We start from the raw sequence: 23,621 nt of genomic DNA, 5'->3' as shown, positions 1-23,621 counted from the left end.
TTCAAATCTAATCCATATATCAGATATTCTCATCCTTTCATTCTGGGCATAGATCCATACTGATATTCTTCAGAATGAACTTAAACCTATCTTCAGCAAGGGGTTTTATGAAGATATCAACCCACTGATGTTTTGTATCCACAAAGTTTAAAGAAAGAACACCCTTCTGAGCATAGTCCATAATGAAGTGATGTTTAATCTCAATATGTTTAGCTTTGGAATGAAGAATAGGATTCTTAGATAAACAAATAGCAGAAGTATTATCTTAGAATATAGGAATGTTACTCTCATATATCTGATAATCTTCTAGCTGACTCTTCATCTAGAGCATCTGTGTACTACATCCAGCAGCAGCAACATATTCTACTTCTGTTGTAGAGAGGGTAATTGTGGCTTGCTTCTTGTTGTACCAAGAGATCAGATGACTTCTCAGAAACTGACAGCTTCCAGAAGTACTTTTCCTTTCAACTCTATCTCCAGCATAATCAGCATCATAATATCCTACTAATTGTATTCTTCAGATCTTCTGTAGACAAAACCAACATTAGTAGTACCTTTCAGATACCTCATAATTCTCTTAACAGCAGTTAAGTGAGATTCTATAGGATCTGATTGGAATCTAGCACACAGGCATACACTGAATAAAATATCAGGTCTAAAAGCAGTAAGATATAGAAGAGATCCAATCATACCTCTGTAGAGCTTCTGATCTACCTTCTTACTTACCTCATCCTTACCTAATACACACGTTGGATGCATAGGAATCTTTGCTTCTTTGCTTTCTGAAAGATTAAACTTCTTCAAAAGTTCTTTCACATACTTGGTCTGATGAACATAAGTTCCTTCAGAAGTTTGATTGATCTGGATCCCAAGGAAATACTTGAGTTCTCCCATCATGCTCATTTCAAACTCTGCCTGCATAGACTTAGCAAACTCCTTTCCAAGTGTAGCATTAGATGTTCCAAATATAATATCATTAACATATATTTGACAAATTAAAATATCCTTTTTAAAGGTTTTACAGAAAAGAGTTGTATCCACTTTTCCTCTAGTGAAACCATTATCTAGAAGGAAAGAGCTTAATCTTTCATACCAAGCTCTGGGAGCTTGCTTCAGGCCATATAATGATTTCTTTAACTTAAAACATGTTCTGGAGACTTAGAGTCTTCAAAACTAGGAGGTTGGTGGACATATACTTCTTCATCTATATAACCATTTAAAAAGGCACTCTTAACATCCATCTGATATAGAGTGATGTTATTCTGAGTCGCAAAAAAAATTAATAATCGAATATATTCTAACCTGGCCACTGGTGCAAGGGGTTTCTGTATAGTCAATGCCTTCTTGCTGACTATAGCCCTGAGCAACCTGTCTGGTTTTGTTTCTTACAACTTCTCCTTTTTCGCTTAGCTTGTTTCTGAAGACCCACTTAGTTCCAATGATGTTAAATCCTTTTGGTCTTGGAACCAGATCCTAAACATCATTCCTTGTAAACTGATTTAGTTCTTCTTGCATGGCAATTATCCAGTCAGCATCTTCCAGAGCTTGATCAACAGAAGTTGGCTCAATCAGAGATACTAGACCAAATTGACATTCTGCATTGTTCTTAAGGAATGCTCTTGTTCTTATAGGATCATCTTTCTTTCCAATGATAACATCTTCTGGATGAGCAGAGTTGAGTCTAGAAGATCTTCTAGGTGTTGGCTCTTCAGATATTCTTAGATTCTCTAAAGAAGCTGCAACTTGATCTTCTGAAACTTTGCTTCTGGGTTCTTCTTGATCTGAGTTAGAGATTTCTATGTCTGCAGAATTCTCAAATTGCTTTGGCTTTTCAAGACCAAGCTTATCATCAAATCTGATATTGATTTATTCTTCAACTATAAGAGTTTGAGTATTGTATACTCTGTAGCCTTTTGAGCGTTCAGAATATCCAAGTAGAAAACACTTCTGAGCTTTAGAATCAAACTTATGCAGATGATCTTTAGTATTCAGAATATAGCATACACATCCAAATAGATGGAAATAAGCAATGTTGGGTTTTCTGTTCTTCCACAATTCATAAGGAGTCTTATTAAGAATAGGTCTTATGGAGATTCTATTTTGAATATAACATGCAGTGTTAATTGCTTCTGCCCAGAAATACTTAGCCATATTGGTTTCGCTGATCATGGTTCTGGCCATTAATTGTAGAGTCATATTCTTTCGCTCTACAACTCCATTTTGCTGTGGAGTTCTAAGACAAGAGAAATCATAGGCTATACCATTTTCTTTGAAATAAATTTTAAAGAATCTGTTCTCAAATTCACCACCATGATCACTTCTGACCTTTATGATTTTACATTCCTTCTCTGATTGAATCTGAGTGCAGAAGTCAAAGAACACAGTATGAGACTCATCCTTGTGTTTCAAGAACTTTACCCATGTCCATCTGCTATAGTCGTCTACGATGACTAATCCATATTTCTTCCCTCTGATTGATGCTATTTTGACTGGGCCAAAAAGATCAATGTGCAGAAGTTCTAGAGGCCTAGAGGAAGAGACAACATTTTTAGACTTGAATGCAGGTTTTGAAAACTTCCCTTTCTGACATGCTTCACAAAGAACATCTGATTTGTATTTCAGATTAGGGAGTCCTCTGACCAGATTAAGCTTGTTAATCTGAGAAATCTTTCTCAAACTAGCATGACCTAATCTTCTATGCCAGACCCGCTGCTCTTCGCTAACAGACAGAAGGCAAGTAACCTTTTGATTCTTAAGATCTGAAAGATCAATCTTATAAATGTTGTTCTTTCTCTTGCCTGTAAATAGGATTGAGCCATCCTTCTGACTAATAGATTTACAAGACTTTTGATTAAAGATTATGTCATAACCATTGTCACTTAATTGACTTATGGATAATAAGTTATGAGCTAATCCATCTACTAAAAGAACATTAGTTATAGAGGGAGAGTTACCAATGCATATGGTTCCAGAGCCAATGATCATGCCCTTATGGTTCCCTCCAAACTTTACTTCTCCAGCAGACTTAAGCACCAGGTCTTGGAACATAGACCTTTTTCCCGTCATGTGTCGTGGGCACCTAGAGTCCAGGTACCATGACATGTTTTCATTTGTATTTTGAGCCTTGAAGGAGATTTGCAAGAGGAATTATTTTTTCCTTAGGTACCCACATTCTTTTGGGTCCTTTTGGGTTAGTCCTTCTCAAGTTCTGATTGAACTGAGATTTAGCATGAGGTTTAACATAAGATTTTCTAGATTGTGTAGCAACCTGTTTTCTGGTGTGTGTTATGTGGAAACTCTTAGCATGTGATGTGTGCCTAATATCATGAGAGTGGTCGTACTTGAACTGATCATACAGAGGTTTGTATGTGATTTTCATCACATCAACGGGTTCAAGTTTATGTGGGGTTTCACCCTCATAGCCTATGCCAACTCTCTTGTTTCCACTTACACCATTTATCATAGAGTCTAGCTGACTTCTACCAATACCTCTAGATAGAAACTTTCTGAAACTCAAGTCATATTCCTTCAGAATATTGTTCACGCTTGGAATAGACTTTTCTGAACTTGAAGATGATTCAACATCTTTAGATTGTTTTAAAACTTTTTCTTTCAGTTCAGAATTTTCTATTTCAAGTTTCTTAGTTTCAGATGCAAAGAGCTTTTTCAGCTTTTTGTATTTGATACTAAGTTGAGCCTTGATTTCCAGAAGTTCAGATAAGCTGGAAACTAACTCTTCTCTAGAAAGTTCAAAAAATACCTCTTCAAAATCTGAGTCTGATGTAGATTCTGATTCTTCATCAACAGTAGCCATCAGTGCTATGTTTGGCTGCTCATCTTCAGAGTCTGACTCTTGATCAGAAGAATCTGAGTCATCCCAAGTAGTCATCAAGCCTTTCTTATTTTCAAATCTTTTCTTGGGCTTTTCCCAGTGAAGCTTTGGACATTCATTTTTGTAGTGTCCAGGTTCCTTGCATTCATAGTACGTCACCTTCTTCTTGGCAGATCTTCTATGTCCAGAAGATTCTACTTTTTCAGGCCTTTTGAAGTTCTTGAACTTTCTCTGCTTTCTTTTCCAGAGTTGCTTCACTCTTCTGGATATTAGAGATAGTTCATCTTCTTCTTCTTCTTCTGATTCTGACTCTTTAGAATCTTCTTCTTCTTCAGCCTGAAAAGCGTTAGTGCATTTTTTGTTATTAGATTTTAATGCAATAGAGTTACCTTTCTTTTGAGGCTCATTTGCATCCAGCTCAATCTCGTGACTCCTCAGGGCACTGATGAGCTCTTCAAGAGACACTTCATTCAGATTCTTGGCAATCTTGAATGCAGTCACCATGGGTCCCCATCTTCTGGGTAAGCTTCTGATGATCTTTTTTCCATAATCAGCTTTGGTGTAGCCTTTGTCAAGCACTCTTAATCCAGCAGTCAGAGTATGGAACCTTGAAAACATTGCTTCAATGTGATCATCTTCCTCCATCTTGAAAGCTTCATATTTCTGGATTAGAGCTAAGGCCTTTGTCTCCTTAAGTCAGAGTATGGAACCTTGAAAACATTGCTTCAATGTTCTCATATTCCTCCATCTTGAAAGCTTCATATTTCTGGATTAGAGCTAAGGCCTTTGTCTCCTTAACTTGAGCATTACCCTCATGAGTCATCTTTAAGGATTCAAAGATATCATGAGTTGTTTCTCTGTTTGTTATCTTCTCATACTCAGCATGAGAGATAACATTTAGCAATATGGTTCTAGACTTGTGATGATTCTTGAAGTCTTTCTTTTGAGCATCACTCATGGCTTGTCTAGAAATCTTGACACCTTGAGCATTCACAGGATGTGTGTAACCATCCAGCACTAGATCCCATAAGTCACCATCTTGACAAAGAAAGTAACTTTCAAGTCTATCTTTCCAATACTTAAAGTTTTCACCATCAAAAACTGGTGGTCTATTATAGCCATTGAAACTATTGCTTCCATTACCATTGTTGTTTTGTTCAGGAGTAGGAGTAGATGAATTTGTTTCAACCATTTTGACTTTGTGTTTTTCTCCCTGAATCTTTTGTCTAACACGGTTAAGTGCTTGCACCTAGAACCGGCGCTCTGATGCCAATTGAAGGAGTGAAAAACACTTAGAAAGGGGGGGTTGAATAAGTGTAACTTCAAAAACTTAGAAGATAAAAACAATGATCACAATTATTTTTATCCTGGTTCGTTGTAAACCAAACTACTCCAGTCCACCCCTGACAAGGTGATTTACCTCAATTGAGGATTTAATCCACTAATCCAACTGATTACAATGGTTTTCCACTTAGATAACCTCTAAGTCTTCTAGAGTCTACAGATCACAACTTGATCACTCTAGGAATCCTTTTACAATCAATGTAAAATAAAGTTTACAAGAGTTTGAATGCTTCTAATAAAGCTGTAATCACAACTGTGATATTTCTCTTAAGTTCTATAATTAACCCTCACTAAGATATTACAAAATGTTGTGAGGTTGAAGATGAAGTTCGTAAGCTTTTGAATTTGACAGCGTTTCTGTATATTTTTCTCAAGTGTTGTATTCAGCTTCTGATGAGAACTTCTATTTAAAGGCGCTGAGAGGAAATGACCGTTGGGAGCATTTAATGCTTTGTGTGAATAGTACAACGCTGCATTTAATGTTTCACACTTTTGTCAACTACCCCGAGCCTTGCTTTTGCTGCTTTTACTGACTTTGCCTTTTGTAGCTTCAACGTTTCTTTTGTCAGTCAGAGATTAGACGTTACAGCCTTTCATCTTGTACTTTCTTCTGGACTCAAATTTGTAAATAACAACGTTTGAATATCAGAGCCATCAGCTTTGGTGCAGAGCATCTTCTGTCTTCCGACTTTGAAGAGCTTGAGCGTGATACCATCAGAACTTCAGAGCTTGTTCTTCTGACTTCCATTCTTCTGATGCTTTCCAGTTCATGTTCTGATTATGCGTGACCATCTTCTGATGTCTTGCCAGAGCATGTTCTGATGAAGCCATCCAGAACTTTCTGAGTCAGTTGCTTCTGAGCGTTGATTTGTGCATACTCTTTATATATTTCCTGAAATGGAAAATGCAAAGGATTAGAGTACCACATTGTCTTATACAAAATTCATACATAATGTTATCATCAAAACAAAGAATATTGATCAGAACATTTCTTGTTCTAACATATTGTGTAAGAGATTCTATAGGTACGCAGTTGGCATGCATAAGTCTTGTCCAAATTGATTCTTGCATGTATTATTTCCACTACCTAATGTCTTGCATGCATTCAAATTTATTCTTGCATGTATTATTTATACACCACTTCTCACAAATATATTGACACAAATTCATCAACTACTTCATTTTATAAAACAAATATTACTTCATTCAAAAGTATGGCATCCACTCCACAATACAAAGTTCGGGCTCATATGAATGGTGATACTTACCACTGCGACACAAACGGTTTTCTATTTAGAAACACTAATTCCACACGTTTTTCTCTAAATAGAAAAGCGGATTTCTCATATCTAAAAAAGAAAATCGAGTCCAAAATTAGAGAACCTGTCTCTCAATTTTTTTACCAATAACCATATGTTTAACCTAGCAACTCGGTCAGGTTTTATCAATCACAAATACAGTCTCACATAGAGGTTCAAAATATGTTCCTTAACCAAGAGTATCATGGTTATGATTATCCGGAGTTGTACATAGTGTTGGAGCAAATTGTTCCGTCGCAAAATATGCAGTCACAGGTTATTAATCTCGTTGTTGATGACGAATAACATGCCAAAGATGTCGTCGATAAAGAAACTGAAGTAGAAGATATGGTTGATGAGTTGGTGAACCGTGATTCCGAAGATGAAGAACAAGTTCCAGTACCCGATGCGCATGCATATTCACCTCCTACGCACTTCACAACACTTAATTTGGGGGAGGATGAGCCATCGTCCGATATTACAACCCATATATGAGGTCAGACGAGGAGTTAAAAGAGGGTGACACATTCCGTTCAAAGGACGATTGTATGCTAGCTATAAAAAACTGACACTTAGCAAACTGTGTTGATTTCAAAGCTGATTGCTCAAATCCAGAAAAAGTCATTATTTTGTGCAGAAACCCAGAGTGTGGATACAGGCTTAAGGCATCATTTAAGAAGAAAATTAATGCTTGGGTGATATGTTCGATTTCTCAAGCCCACACTTGCGTTAACACAAATATTGCGCAAGATCATCAAAAACTAAGTCATGACATGATATGTCATACCATAATACCTCTCGTCGAAGTTGAGCCATCACTGAAGGTGAAGACCGATTATTTCCCATTGTGTTTATGTGTTCAAATATAGATTGTCGTACAGAAAGGCTTGGTTAGCGAAGCAAAAGGCAATTGAAATAGTCTATGGCAACTGGGAGGAATCCTACCAACTTCCTTGCTACTTGGTTGCACTTCAATTATATTCACCTGGGACGGTTACTATATACTATATTGGAGACATTGCCACCACAGTCTCAAGACGGAACCCCTCTCGAAGGTAATGGAATCTTCCATAGACTTTTCTGGGCGTTTCGACCATGCATCATCGAATTTGGTTTTTGCAAGCCAATTATTCAAATTAATGGAACCTGGTTGTATGGGAAATACAAAGGAACGTTATTGATGGTGGTCGCGCAAGATGGAAACAACAATATTTTTCCAATAGCCTTTTCTCTAGTAGAAGGAGAAACAGCTGCTGCTTGGAGTTTCTTTCAGAAGAATCTTCGAGCTAGAGTTGCTCCACAACCTGATCTTTGTTTGATTTCGGACAGGCACACTTCTATTGACAGAACATACAACAATCCGGCAAATGGTTGGCACGACCCCCCGTCTATGCATGTCTATTGTATTAGGCATATCGCACAAAATTTTATGCGAGAGATCAAAGATAAATTTTTGAAGAACCATTTGGTGAACGCGGGGTATGCCCTAAACCAACCTAGATTTCAATACTACCACCGTGAAATAGCGTTGTCAAATTCAGATGCTGGGAGGTGGATTGATAGCATTGACAGAGCGAGATGGGCTAGGTCATATGACGATGGGGCGAGGTGGGGCCACATGACTAGAAATCTTGTGGAATCAATGAACGGAGTTCTTAAAGGCATACGAAACCTACCTGTAACGGCTTTGGTGAGTGCAACATATTTTCGGATGGCAACTTTGTTCGCCACAAGAGGTAAGCGGTGGAATTCACTGTTACAAACACAACAGGTATACATCGATGTTTGCATGTGTCATACCCCAAAATTTTCCTTCCATTTTCCATTCACAATGATTCAAAGTTCAAGATTCAAATCCAAAGTTTTGCTCCCTCAATGGTCCAGGTAACCCACAGTCAACTGGTTTGACCTAAAAATCAACCATAATCAAAGCACAGTCAAAAACTCTCAATTTTGGGTCAACACAAAGTGAATAAGAGTATAACCATCATTTAATCAAAGATTGATCATGATTCCATTAATAGAAACTCAAAGATGAACAAATACAAAAAAGGTTCAAATTAGGGTTTCTTAGGAGAAAGTCAACCCAACTTTGACTGGGCATAACTTTCACATGGAACATCAAAAATTCCCCACTCAAAGCCTATTTTGAAGGAAATTGGATCCTCTACAACTTTGTCTCTCACAATCCAAGGTCAGAAATGCTTCATTTGAGAGGTATGATGCAAAAGATTACAGGTCATTTTCAGGCATCCTTCAAAAGCAGTTTTTTGTCAAAGAAGATATGATCAAGATAAGAGCTCCAAATGAAAAATATGTTCCAAAGTGGCTTATAGAGGACATCCTGAGGTTTTCAAAAAGTCTTAGAACTCCCTCATAGCTTAAAAATTGAGTGAGATATGCTTGGTCAAAGTAGGGTGATTTTGGAGGGAAAATGTGAAGGAAATAAGGTTCAAAATGGATATCTTTACAAATGGGCCTGACTTTTTACAATCCAAACATGCTTATGAAGTCACCAAGAATGCCCAAGACCAATCCCACGATTATTTTATTTTTCTTATATTTTTTAGTGAATTTTATTCATTTTAAAATACCATTTTAAATCAAATAATCAAAGGAAAATATGAGATTTGATTTGGTTTAACTTTCAATCATATGCAATCATCAAAATATGTATTATATCATACCAAATTCGTTCAAGGGAGATTGGAGAGAGATAGGTCATATTTAGGCAAATTTTAGAAAGTTTCAATGGTTATTTCAATCAAAGTTCCAATCATGGATTTAAAAAGATTCATTTAGGTTTTGTTAACCTAACACATTGTAGTATAAATACATAAAGGATTGACAAGGTTTAGGGGGTTTTTGGGCTGGCCTCCATAACCTGATTCGAGTTCAAAAATTATCAAAGAAAACCAAGGGACGATTTTGAATTTGCAGGCAGAATCACGAGTTCTTAAGGACTAAGAAAGCTTCCTCGGCATTCTTTGAAGCGAATTGGATTATCACGGACGTCTAGAGCGTGTGGAATCACTGTTAGAACACTCACGGTTTGGTTGTTCTTAACTTGCTTCGATTTTGACATTGCAAACATTATAAATAATATTTGATCATGTGTTATTGTTAGTGTTGATGCTTAGAACGTTTCTGGATGCTTTAATTCATGTTTTGATGCAGATACGGCAAGCGGCCATTGTTAGGGTTCTTGGATGATAATTTAGGGATTTTCGTTTGGAGCAAAATTGGGTCAAATAACCGATCCCATCATACTCAGGATGAAATTTAGAATCAATCCACAGCCTTCTCTTGGATTTATATTGAGTATTGTTGATTTTTGAGGATTTGCAGGCATTAGCTACGAGTGAGATCGAGGTTAAGAGGAAGCATTTTCGTAGCAGATTTTCTGGACATGGAAGGTGAAGAAAACGATTAGGTGGCAGTGGTCAATTGGTGGGATTCAAAATTCCTGAAGCGCGCGCGTCTCTTTTGGAAATATTTGAGTTTCTTATATTATGATAGTTGATAAGCTCTTTAACATTCAATGTACAACGGCGCAGTGGAAGGCTTGTTTTGGTTGGTATCGAGTGGAAGAACCTGGGTTCGATACCCAGGAAAGACCTCTATTTGTATCCCATTAACCATCATCTAATCCCGTACGCGCAGTTCACTCGCGCATACGATGCACCATCAGTCAACAATTCTTGGATCCCAACACTGTTTGATCAGGCGTCTCCAGATACGCAAGTCCATCATGGACACTCCCTGGCGCACAGCACAGGATTGATGCCCAGGTTCTTTATAGATTTTTTTTTTATTGTATAATTATTTAGATTAAGTGTTATGTGTAATTTAATTAAGTTATTTAATTAGGTTTAGGAGATTAAACTAGTATTAGGTTAAATTAGGATTAGGGTTATAATTTTTATTTTTTCGATTATATTCCCGATTATTCGACTATTTTGATTAAGTTATTTAAACCAATTTTAATTATTAAAAATCATTAAAAAAAACCCTAGAGAGGATCCAAATATTAGGGTTTGCCCAATCCCATTGGTTTTTTTAGCCAAAACAATAGGATTTAATTTATTATTCGTTTCGACTAAAATCTATTGGTCGCGATGGGTAATAATCGATCATTTTATTATTTAATCAATTGAAATAAAAATACATTTTATTTTGCTAAAGGGTTTCAACCATCTTATTGGTTGCGATGATTAGCATATCTCCCTTTTAATTCATTATTATTTATAATCGAATCAATCGATTACGAGGGATAATGATACAAATTAAATATTAGAATTTCTAAAAAATACTCTAATTCATTATTAGTGATAATCGAATCAATCGATTTAAATTGATGATGATACAACTATTAATCTGTTAACTATGGTAATTGAATCAATCGATTATTGCGGTTAATAGTACAAACTAAAATCAGGGTTGTACGCCCAAATCCTAAAACACTTCCCGAATCTAAAACATTCCAAACACTTCAAATCAAACTACGGACTTTCATCCTTATTCAAAACTACGATAGGCCATTCAAAAAGCCTCCAAACCCATATACAATCAAATTTCAAACCTTAAGGGTGTACAACCCGTACCCCGAACTACGTAGACTCTGATCCTCCATAAGGAGGTACGTAGGCACTTGGCAACAAGGCGAGTCCCCTTCCCTCTAAATCTCATTTTTCCCCGTTTCATTTCCCTTAATTATTTAACCCTCGAAAGCATAAACCTTACCTTAATACTCTTATCCATAAAACTGTTAACCTTAGATTCAAAGCCATAGGAAAGGGTTGAGGATGCCTAACACCTTCCCTCGACCTGAATATAGTATCTTACCCTGATCTCTTAACTGCGTAAGGTTTCCTATTCGCCTTGGTAGAATAGGTGGCGACTCTAAACCCTTAATTTTTAGGGCAGGTTGCTACAGCTGGCGACTCTGCTGGGGAGTAACTTAATAGTGAATACTATGCTCCTATAGGTTTTGGCGGGGTTTAGGTTTGGCGCATTTTAGGGTTTGGCAAACTTGCCATTTTTAGGGTTTGGGGGAGGTTCATCTTTATAATAAATATTTTAATTATTTGTTTTGTTTTTTTGTCGTTGTTTTTTTATTGAATGTTTAATTTAAAATATTTGATTATATATTACATGCATTGCTGGTGTTTTTTTTTATGTTGTGTTAAACCCTAAGTGTGGGAGTTAACTTTGAGATCAGGGGGGAATCGAATCGCCTACGAGTCTCATTGATAACTCCACTCGGAGTGGGTTGAGTATTCGGAAATGTCCAAAACGAGGCTTGACTTTGTTGAGGGCAGGACTGGATACTTGGCTGATCTCTCCGAGAACCTACCCCAAAAATTCGAACCTCATGGATAAATTGAGTTGTTCTAAAATCTGAAGAGACAAAAAGTCTCGGAGGCTACGAACGACCCCATGAGACCTTCTAGAACCCCCCATAAAAAGGTAGGCTCCCTAGAGCCGCTACGCCGAACCTATGAACTTATGAACCTAGGGCCCATGTGATTATGTGCTATATGTATATATATGTGTTGATAATTATTTTTTTTTATTATTTCTTTTTCCATTCATCATACATCATGTGCATTCTTGCATCATATCTTATTCAAAAAAAGAGAGAAAGAAAAAAGGGATATCATGCATATCATTCATGGCATACACATCATTTTCATGGCATTAAGAGAAGATTTCTCTTCTATCTCAAGAACAAGGGACCATTGGGAAGGATAACCTAACATCCCGCCCGTCTTATCAAACAAGATTTCAGCAAAAGAAATCAATGGATCAGCTAGAGCAGAATCAAGCCGCCCTCCGTGAGGAAGTGGATCAACTGAAGGTTAGTATGGGAGAAGTTAAAGGAGGTATGACTCAGATGCTAGGATTCATGAAGGCCCTCCTGGATAAACAAGAAAAAGCAAAAGAGGTTCAGTCTAGGGATACCCTGGTTCAGGATGAGATCCCCAATGAAGAAAACCCGCCGCTAGGATTTGTTTCAGGCTTTGGCCCGGCTAAGGATAGACCTCAGGTCCGATCTGTTAGGAGAGCTATCCAATTCCAAGAGAAAGTAGAGACCTCCCAAGAAGGATTTGTCCCCACTCCACAAACGAAAGGGACAACGCGCACAGTTCGCATTCCTGCTAGCAATGTCCCTAGGGATGATGATTACCTGGATCTACAATTCGGAGTGCAAGAGGTGGACAACACAGACCAAGCACCTCAGACGTAACAGTCTAATCCCAACTCTAGGGAAGACTCCAAGGATAGTGAACAAATCAAGGCGCTAGAAGAGAGACTAAAAGTGGTAGAAGGGTACGATGTCTTCGACGTGGATACCTTCGAAATGAGCTTAGTCTCAGACTTGACTATCCCACACAAATTCAAGATTCCAGACTTCGAGAAATACAAAGGGCTCACGTGTCTGACGAATCACTTGCGCATGTATGTGCGAAAAATGGCTGCTTATGCTCACGATCAAAAGCTGATGATACACTTCTTCCAAGAGAGTTTAAGCGGAGCATCTATTGAATGGTACATGCAACTGGAGAAATCCTATATCCGAAGCTGGAATGATCTTGCTAACACATTCTTGAAGCAATACAAGTACAACGTGGACATGGCACCCAACCGGATGCAATTACAAAATATGTCACAGAAGAAGGATGAATCATTCAAGGAGTATGCCCAAAGGTGGAGGGAAATGGCTTCTCGAGTCCAACCTCCCTTGATGGAAAAAGAACTAGTGGACATATTTATGAGCACTTTGCAAGGACCGTACTACGACAAGATGGTCGGAAGCATATCTTCAGGGTTCTCGAACTTGGTAGTCATTGGTGAGAGAATTGAAGATGGAATCAAAAATGGGAAGATACAAGGGGCACCCTCAGGTTCCTATCAACCAAAGAAGTCATATGACGGAAAAAAGGAATCCAGCACTGTGGGGGCAATCATGGGTAACCAGACCCCAGTATCAAAGTAAAGGGATCAGCAAAAGCAACAGGATGGCCAACGTACCTGGAGGTCCAAGCCAAAACGATCATTCACCCCGTTGTACATGCCACTGTCTCAAGCTTTGCAACGTTTGCTCAGTCAGAACCTGGTAACTCTGCTACCTCCATACTCAGCTCCAGTTAACCCCGCTCCTGGGTACAAGCATCATGCTAGGTGTGCTTATCATTCAGACAGTCCCGGTCATGATACAGAGGATTGTGGGCCGTTGAAGCACAAGATCCAAGATTTGATTGAAGAAGGGCTCATTGAGTTCGAAGATCCTCACAAGTCTAATGCCATAGGTGGCTAGAAGGAGGATTTCTTAGATCATTAGTTTTGTTTTCATTCGCAATTTCTTTCCGTTTGTTTAAACATTGGTCTTATGACATGTGCTATGTACTTTACAATAATCATTAATGCATTGCTTATGTTTGTCTTGATTTATTCCTAGTGCTCTCACTATATTTAAAACTGTGTTTTTACTCAGTTTTCTTATTTGTGATATTCAACTCTCGTTAAAAGTTGTACATCTTTAGAGGGAGAATGACGAAAATGATGCCACAATTTCATACATTATGCTTTCGAACAGACCGTGTTGACGACGTACAGGCATTGTTTCAATTCCCAAATAATGGAGATATAAGGATGTTAATCCCTCGTCAACCCCTTTGAGCCTAAAGAAGTAGGAGCTTTCCTTCATATAAAATAAAACCTTTCATACATAACCTGGGGTAGGGTAGCTGCTCAGTTAACTTAATTATTCCAAACTGTTCCTTTGAACATAATCACCGATGGTTCTCTGTCATCATTAAGTCCGGCAGTCAATGTCCGCAAAGAAAAAGAAAGCAATGCAAAGGCCTGTTAAGTCAAAACCTATTAAGGAGACTTAGGAAAAATTGGGGCATCCAGCTGACTGTAGTTTTAAAATGAACAGTTCAGGCAAAAGTTAGGGATAATAAAGTAAAAAAAAAAAAGGAGAGGTCACCACATACCCTCGACAAAAGGAAGATATTACAAAAAAGGAGAATGACTGCCTTTGCAGATAGACCTTTGGTTTTTGAACCATCATAAATGTCAACGTCATAATTCCCAAATTCTTTTGGAGACTAAATACATAGTTAACTGAGCATAGGACTGGAGAACATCACGAAGATTGGGATGGGTACAAATAAACTTTGAGCCACTATCCTTTGTTTCTTATAACCGTGAACCAGGCCACGTTACAACCCTTAAAAGTCCTAACTGAAGCATGGTTAGTTCGAAAGCACACTGTTACCAAAAGGTATCCTGACTCCTTAGTGGCCTTTTCCTCTTTTCTTCAAAGGTTTAGACACTCTTAATTGTCGAAACGAGTGGTTATACCCCACGATTTTTAAATTGATTGATATAATGAGATCTTTTCCGCGTGAGAGAGCTAGTGGCATACTCGTTGATTTTATCCGAGGTTGAGCCCTTCTTTCATTTGCGATGCAAAGAACTCGTTTGTTCTCATGCTCAAGATCAATGGCTGAGTATTTCTCTCCGACGACGATAAAGTGTTTATTCGTTTTTAAAACGTTTTTCCCTTTTAAGCGGAACTACATTAGCTCTGACTTCTCCATTGCACCGAGGAGGTATGTAGGCACAAAGCTTAACGCTTTGCCGAGCTTATTTTAAAAATAAAACACACTCTTTTTTTTAGCACACACGACACAGATTTTCAAAAAGGTTCCTGTGGAGTACCACAGATATGAGGGGTGCTTAAAACCTTCCCCTTGTATAATCAACACCCGAACCTGAGTTCTCTTTTTGTTTTAAAAACAAACTTTGGGTTTTACGTTCTTTTCCCTTTTCCTTTGAAAAAATAAAGCGCGGTGGCGATTTCAAAAGAAATATTGAGTCGAGTCAATCCTATGGCTTTGATCTCAGATTTTCCCCGCTACACAAGCGTATTAGAACCGAAATGGACACCACTGAAAAAATGCAAAGGAAGTGTAGTATATGTCGTGAGGTAGGACATAATAAGAACAAGTGTCCCAATCGTGGATCTAGTTCCACAACATAGTTTTTAGGTTCAATGCTATTCGTAATTTATTTTACCGGTGAAAAGGGCTCTTTTATTCATTAGTCAGATGAGTTACAGCACACATGACAAATAACATAAAACAATAACTAGAAATAAAATTTTAACTAAAAGCAACAATTGAAAAGACAACACAATTACTAAAACAACAACACAACCAACAATTAAAATCTAAGAAATTACAACGGTTAAAACAATGTCATATGTTCCATCCATTAGTTGTTCAGTATCAAGGTCGGTTATCACGTCAACTCACCAACGTATCGTCTCTCCGCTCATAAGCGACACCCTTGTTCTAAGCCTCTGGATCCTTTTGATTTCTTCCCCGGGACTATACTCCCCTTCTAACTGTGACATCAGAGTCCGCTTTAGGTTGTTAAAGGTACGGATGTTCCAAAATGTAACCGACATAAGGGGTTTGATCGGGGAAAAAATAACATGTCCATAACATCTTTTGTATTCCGGTGCCGGCACGGGACGGCTGGATGATGTTCGGAGCCATGACTCCAGCCTTATGCGAGACATGAACAATAATGTGCAGGGAAAATGGGAAAATTGGTGGAGAAAATAATGAATCTTGATGGAGGAGTGGGCTGCTATTTATAGGCAAAAAACATTCTCAATTTAGTGTTGTCGCCACCCAAGGAGGCGACCGGGGCCCACGCATGAAAGTAAAAAAAATTATAGAAAAAAATTTGAAAAAAAAAATAAAGGAGGTGTTGTCGCCGGGGGGTGGCGACAACACCCATTTTTACACATGGTCGCCAGGCCCATTGGCGCCTTCATCAAGAGGTTAGTGTTGTCACCCCCTGGCGACAATGTGTATATTTAGCAAAAAAGTGGCCATTTGCGTAAATAGTTTGAAAAGTTGGTTATTTTGAATTTTTTTAAAAAAGTGGTTATTTAAAAAAATATTGATTGTCTAAATTTCAAAACGATACAGGTGCTGGTTGCAGCTTTTCTTTAATAATGAAAAAATACAATAAAGTAATTGAGAACCTATGATTCGAACCCCGCAAGATCTAGATCACAAAACAAGCGCTCAACGCTTAGCTGTATCAAAACAAGTGGTCAAATACTTTTCCAAACCTTACATATTATTTAGACAATTTCTTTATCCACCCATGGGTGAGAACCCTGCTGGAAACCCCATAATACCCCTGATTTCGGAGATGCATCTCTGAAGTTATTTTTTATTTTCTCAGAATTCGGAGATGCATCTCCGAAAATATCCATTTTGAGTGTTTTCAAAAATGCATCTCCAAAAACACTCATTTTCACATTTTCTATTATTTCGGAGATGCATCTCCGAAATATGCTCTGAGTTTTTCTTTTTTTCTAAAAACAATGATTAATCTCATATTTTACATTAATCGACAAAATAGAATAGAATAAATACAAATAAAATATAACACGTAAATATGAATAAAATACCAATATTATAAATACAAAAATAGTTGTACAGGTAAGTGCTCAGTGACAAAATAATACAACCCGAATACAAAAAAGTCAAGAATAAAACATAAATAAGCAACTGCTACTGAGTATGTCTAACTCTAACTCCCTGGACGGGTACTTGTACTCGACCCCATCCCCGTGTCGATGCTAGTTGTGTCGTCCGCTCGCGTCGATTCGATCCGATCTGGGTCTCCCTACCCTGTCTAAGTCATGCTTGGTTTCCTAACATTTTCCCAAAAAAAAAAAAATGAAGCCGGTAAGAAGGTGAAACAATTAAGAAAAAAACAATTCTGACTACATTTCGGAAGTGCATTTCCGAAACTGGTCAGAGAGGTGTTTTCGGAAGTGCACTTCCGAAACAACTTGCGAACTGCATTTTTGCAGAAACCCATTTCTTGCCCTAACCCATTCAAAATCTTACTTTTATCAACTATACACTACCATTGACCCATAATAACTTAAACCTACTACATTATGCTAATTTCTAACAGCCCTAATATGATTTTTAATCTTAGAGTTTAAGGTTGTGAAACTTACAAATTTGAAGCTTTGATTGTAGCCTTTAAAGTAGCTTTTGAATGTTGTAGAGCAATTTTAGAGGTCTCCCTTTGTGTAGTAGTAGGAGCAAATGGTTGTTGTATTGAAAATTTTGTGTTTTAGGGTAAAATGAAAAAGGGGGAGACTATTTTGTTTAAACTGCAAAACGCATGTGTTTTCGGAGATGCATCTCCAAAATCACCTTTTCGGAAATGCATCTCCGAAAACACCTTATTTTTAAATAAAAAATAATTTCAGAGATGCATCTCTAAAATCCCCCTTTTTTATGACTTCAAAAATGCACTTCCGAAATACAAGAGTGTTTAATTTCGCAGTGATTCCTAAGAAGGTATGGGGTGGATAAAGAAATTGCCTATTATTTAATAATAAATTTATATTAAGCCCATAAATTAAATTTGAGGCCCTATAAATTTTGAGACCCCGTGCGGTGGCGCTCCTTGCACCCTGACAGAGTCGGCCTGCCAAAATATATTATTTTTTAATAGGAATGAAAAATAAAACTTGAAATATTTATAGGGACTAAAAATATACTTATCCTTATTTTTATAAAAATAAAAAATTAAACTAAATATAAAACACTACTTAATAAATAATGAAGTGTAGTCTACTATATATTCTATACAAAAGACCTACTAAAAACAACAACTTTAATAAAAAGTACTAGTTATTAGCAACCAAAAAAAAACTATAGTATAAATATTAAATTTTAAACTTTTAGATAAAATATATTAAAATATTATATGATTTCTCTTTAAGAATATATTTGATATATCTTTTCAAATAATAATTTGATTGTTGTATTTAATATATTTGATATATTTAATATATTAAAATATTTCTCAAGTTTAAAAGTTAAAACAATTAAATAAATCATTTTACTAAATAAAATCTTATTTTAAATAACTAAAAATTAAATACAATATTTGTAATATATTTTAAAAAATAATATTCAATCACTAATGTGAATTACTTACTTTCATAAATGATAGATCTTGAGAGGACCACACTCTCAAGACCCAAGACTCCACTACTAGACAGAGTTATCAATCTCGGCCGCTACGGCCACTATTGCGGCGCACCGGAGCGGGACGGCACCCACCCGTGCGAGAACCTTGGTGTGGTTGCGGCACCCACCCGTATGAGCGCTAAACCGGGTCACGGGTTTTTCTCTGGCTGAACGGCATCCATTTTTTCTGAAGAAGAAGAAGAGGAAGAAGAGTTCGTGAATGATGAAGGGTAAGCAGATGAAGATGAAGCTTTAAGTTTAACATTATAAAGTGGAAAGCAGATGAAGATGAAGCTTTAATAGTAACGTTGGAAAGTAGAAACATTGGAACGGCGCCTCCAGGGTGTCTTGGGGTTTCTTCTTTTCCCTCTTCATAATGGGCTACCAGATTGGGCCATGTATCCAGTCTGACCCTAGTTGCACCACAAGCCCAACTCTTTTTTTTTTTCTTTTTAACTTCTCATTTTATTTTCATAACTAAATGAATAGAAACCAAAAAATGAAAAAATAATTAGTCATTTTAAACAATTAAAAAAGTTAGATTTTCTTTCATATAAAATCACAAAAGTTATTTATTATTTTATTTTATTTCTTTAAAATATTTTCAAAAATAAAAAAATACTTCTTTTAGACATTTTCAAAAATACAAAATTGTTTTAATTTTAAGGCTTCTTTCATTCAAAATATTTTCATCAAAATTACTTATGATTTAAAATTTATTTTATTTATTTATGCTAACTTTTATAAAATATATATAAAAATATATAGGTCGGCGATGTTATCCCCTATCCGGGATCCCCTATTCTCATTATTCCAAAAAGGTCGGCCGCTCCGCTCCACTATCCGAGATTAATAACTCTGCTACTTGATACCTCTACCAACCTTTAGAAGATATTTTTCTTCTTTTTCATGTTGATACTAATTTTGGGGATTAGAGTTAGGTATTTCATTGTAGTGTCAACATATTTGGAATTTAATGATTTACCTTTTTGCTCTCACCCAAATTTGTTTTCTTAAAAAAACACCTAATTAATGTGTTTATCTGAATTTTGTACTTTTATTATAAAAAAAAATCTGTTATTTAAACATCTTAGTATAGTTGAATTACAACCAGCAGTGATGTCTCCATTTTGAAACCCCGTTTAGTCAAACAGAAAGTAGACTTTTTTTTTGTTCAATGGTTCCATATTATTTTTGATAAAATGTGAATGAAAACTTGAAATTTGAGATGTTGCAAGTAATATTATGGAAGAATGTGATCATGTAACTGCAAGAACACTGCAATAAAAAACACATATTTGCTGTTCTGTTTCATTAATCTTTTTACAATCCAAAATGTATTTGAATATGCTTATCATAAAAGGAAGAATACAAGACACCAGAAAAATTACACCGGAAGATATCCATATATTAAAAGATGGACACCTACACGCATTTACATAGACTAAAGTATACCTTGAATTTGATTTACAGGAACTGAAGCAGTTGAACTTTGAAATATGCAACTGTGTTGAATTGCAGTTGAACTTTGAAATATGCAACTGTGTTGAATTGAATTATAAGTAACTATTTTCCATAATTTACATCTGTAAACGTAGCAAGTAAGTTTCCTCTAATAACAATCGAGCATTGGCAGTTTCAACCATCTGGAAAAAGAAAAAAAAAGATGAAGCTGCCAGTCATTGATTGCACAAGTAGCAACAATCCATTGCAGAAAATAAGAAATACAGATGAAACCAACAAATTACATTACCTCAAAGCCCATCTTTTGGTACAATAATTGTCCAGGCATGTTATTTCTGTCAACATGCACATATACTTGCCTCACACCTGCTAAATGAATCCATGAATATATATGGACACAAACTATAAAGTTACTCCAACTTAAAAGTTTATATTACCGTTAGATTTTGCAGATTCAACAGCAAAATACATCATGTTGCTTGCGATTCCTTGTCGGCGAGCCGATTTGGTAACACATAAGTTAGCAATGTAACCATATCTACTTGGTGGTGTCCTGTTTGTGCTGCAAGAAAAAGGTGTCTTAACTCGTTCCTGCATAAGTGATGACTAATTCATGAAAAACATAAACACCATCGGGCAAGACAGAGCAGCAGATGAGAAAGAATGTGTAATACCCCGGGAAAAGTCTCTCCTTGCAGCAAATATCGGATATTCAAATCAAGTGTTCCTACAATACTTTTTATTATCGAGCGTTTTACATTCTTCTGCTCCTTCCTCACCTGATAAACTTGACTCCAAACACCGTAAGTCGAAAATATACTTAAGAACAATCAATTATCAAAAAGTAATATATTTTTCAACCAGGATTTCCAACTACATCAGAATCTAAGATAAGATTGATTTACCGCGATAATGCAAGCGCAGCTATCCCCATTTTGAACCTTGCACCGCCTTTTTACCGCATTAAATTCCTAAACAATAAGGATTCTTGTTAAAATTTCATGGAAGACTGTATGCAGTGCACAATGAGGAAATTAATCTGTAAACTCCTACCTGCTCAGCGAATTTCCTTTTGTAGGTATCAACGTATCTGGAGAAAAAAAACATAATGCCAATTATTACCACCAAAATTTACATTTATTGTGAGTCAAGTCAAATGAATTACACCCACCATTGGCAGGGTCATTCATAATGTTTATTAAATCGAATTTTTGACATTATCCATCTTGATCTGGTTCATCGTCTGTTCTCAATGTAAGTGTTAAAATCTGCTCAATGCATATTTTGCACAATAACAACAAAAGATGCTTCAAAATCCTTATTTATGACACAATATAGCTTTCTGATGTGTGTTGTATCATACCTTTCAAATGTTCGATTCTCCCAATGACTTTCTGCCCTTAGCCAGGCTGCTGTCTACCACAGAATTCAAAAACATACAAATAAATAAAAGAAAATGCTATTTTTTAAACAATTTTTCTCTCACAAAATGTACAAATGCATAAAGGATTGATTGAAGACACGTAAAAGGAGTATGCGCTTATAAAACAAATTTTTCTTTAACTTCAACATTTTGTTAAGCTTTTTTCTTTTCATCATCGATTACTAAATATCATTACGTATCAATCTACCATAAAAAGACGCACTTTAGTGCACAACATTTCAGTTCATGAAATTGTTGAAATGTAGCCATTGAAATTAACAATCAATCATCACATTAGTTCTTGAAGATTGGTCTATTTAATCTCTGATATTGCCCTAAGGGCATAGTAGTCAATCCCAGATAGTGGCGCGGAGCGGTTGACCCCAAAAATGAAATAGTGGGATGGCCTCTAATTTTTGGATAAATTACATGAATAATAATTATAAACGTATGAAGTGCAGAGGTAAGAACAAAGTGCAGAGAGAGGTGAGGGAACTTATGATTTTTCTTGGGAACGAAGTGCAGAAACATCGGTGAAGGAAGATTAGGGTTGAGTCTCAACTCAAATTTGATTGAAAAACCCAAAATTATCCTTAAAACATTTTAAATTTAAGGGGTAATTTTGACTTTTTTCATAGGGGACAAAGATAGCGGGACAGAAACCGCTACGAACCGGGAACCGCTTCATCCCTGCTACCGCTATTTACCCTATAGCGGTCACTATAGTGCTATGCACCACTAAGGCTCTTCCCATAGCCGCCGGCCTCTGCTCCGCTATAGCAGGATAGCGGCTCTATTGACTACTCTGCCTGAGAGTCTTAATATGATCAAAAATTTCAATTTCAAACATCATTTCAGTAAAATTCCCTTAATTTCAAGACCAAATTAACTAATTCTACAATTTCATACACACAATTAATCATCAACTCTAAACACACTCCTAACATTTTTTCTTCTATCCAACAGTTCATAAAACATACCCAATACTCTTCATCAAGCACAGCATCTCTAGCTACAAACTGCCCAAACTCAAATCTTCTTTCCCGAACCAACTCATAATCCGACGGCTGCAACCGATCGAATCGAAGACCATCAGACCTTAAAGTTTCTTCCACTTTAGGAACTGGAGAGATTGAAAGCTTCACCGAGAGCTCTTCCTTCTTCTTATTCTTCATATCACTACTTCCATTCACTGTTGACGAAAAACTCGAATCCATAGACCTATTATTCATATTCAATAACAATTAACAAACACAAAAAAAAAATCAAAAATTAATAAAAATCATTCACCAAAAAAATTAAGATATTAAAAATGAAAATTACATGTTCCATGAAGCGTTAATTTTAGCGAATTTGTAAGAAGTTGTAGATCCATTGAAAAGTAAGATATGAAATTGAGGTTTTTGAATTGGAAAAGTTGAAATAGAAGACATGATTTTCATCTAGGTTATTGAAAAATGGAAGAATAAAATGAAAGAAAGGGACTTAATTTAATGGTTTTAGGTGAGAGTGATAAATTGAGCGCTAATTGATTTTGATTGAGAAGCATAAGGTTTTGGGAAGAACGTGGTTTTGATTTTGACGGTGTTCGTTTTCGCCGGCGCGGATTTGATGACATCACCGGCGGTGGTGAGAAAGTGGAATTAATGGAATGGATAAATGTGTCTATCCATTTTATTTCAACTACATGTAGCCACGTAGGCTTTCTGTTTTCAATACATACCTAATTTTTTGACAATATGTGAACCAATTTATATACCAAAATTAGGTGAATGGGTATTTAAATTTGGTTGGATATGTAGATATTATGAATTTATGCATAATTATTTTGAAATAAATTGATATAAATATTTATTTGATATAGTGAAAATTGGATAAAGAATAGTATATATATAACTAAACTTTCATACATATACGTTGTTTGGGTAAAATTATCGGTTGAGTGATAAACTAACTTATAATTTATAGTTTATAGCTGATGGTCGATGGTTGATAGCTTATAGTTGATGGTTGATGCCTGATGGTTGATAGCTTATAGCTGATGATTGATGACGGGTGATTGATAAGCTAATTAAAGTGTTTGATAAAATTTACGGTTTAACTAACTGATAAATGTAAAATAAAATAAAAATATATTTTTTAATTAATAAGTAAATGTATATTTA

General features: G+C 36.3%; 1 protein-coding gene and 1 long non-coding RNA gene across 2 annotated transcripts; both read right to left on the bottom strand.

Moving 5' to 3' along the window:
* Positions 1-16,891: 16,891 nt before the first annotated feature.
* LOC131599389 (uncharacterized) lies at positions 16,892-19,113 on the bottom strand. Its single transcript, XR_009282736.1, has 3 exons — positions 18,538-19,113; positions 17,543-18,021; positions 16,892-17,227 (listed from the first exon to the last, which is right to left on the bottom strand). It is a non-coding gene; the product is annotated as an uncharacterized LOC131599389 (long non-coding RNA).
* A 796-nt stretch (positions 19,114-19,909) lies between these two features.
* LOC131595009 (GCN5-related N-acetyltransferase 6, chloroplastic-like) lies at positions 19,910-23,162 on the bottom strand. The gene is made up of 9 exons (XM_058867224.1): positions 22,780-23,162; positions 22,437-22,677; positions 21,397-21,449; positions 21,087-21,123; positions 20,939-21,004; positions 20,708-20,812; positions 20,471-20,624; positions 20,323-20,399; positions 19,910-20,215 (listed from the first exon to the last, which is right to left on the bottom strand). The coding sequence occupies exons 1-9, from the start codon at positions 22,896-22,898 to the stop codon at positions 20,150-20,152; spliced, it is 918 nt and encodes a 305-aa protein (XP_058723207.1). The 5' UTR covers positions 22,899-23,162; the 3' UTR covers positions 19,910-20,149.
* Between the last annotated feature and the right edge of the window lie 459 nt (positions 23,163-23,621).

The sequence above is a fragment of the Vicia villosa genome, linkage group LG4, assembly GCF_029867415.1.
Source record: "Vicia villosa cultivar HV-30 ecotype Madison, WI linkage group LG4, Vvil1.0, whole genome shotgun sequence".
NCBI lineage: Eukaryota > Viridiplantae > Streptophyta > Magnoliopsida > Fabales > Fabaceae > Vicia > Vicia villosa.
Note: the sequence above shows the minus strand (reverse complement) of the source record. Positions and strands in the feature narration are given on the sequence as shown.

What these genes read in the sequence shown, in the direction of transcription:
- LOC131595009 (XM_058867224.1), bottom strand. Translation starts at nt 22,898, where the DNA reads ATGAAAATCATGTCTTCTATTTCAACTTTTCCAATTCAAAAACCTCAA. An exon ending in AAAGGAAATTCGCTGAGCAG is followed by an intron (nt 21,005 to 21,086) that starts GTAGGAGTTTAC and finishes CTTATTGTTTAG; the next exon opens with GAATTTAATGCGGTAAAAAG. An exon ending in TGAATCTGCAAAATCTAACG is followed by an intron (nt 20,400 to 20,470) that starts GTAATATAAACT and finishes TTCATTTAGCAG; the next exon opens with GTGTGAGGCAAGTATATGTG.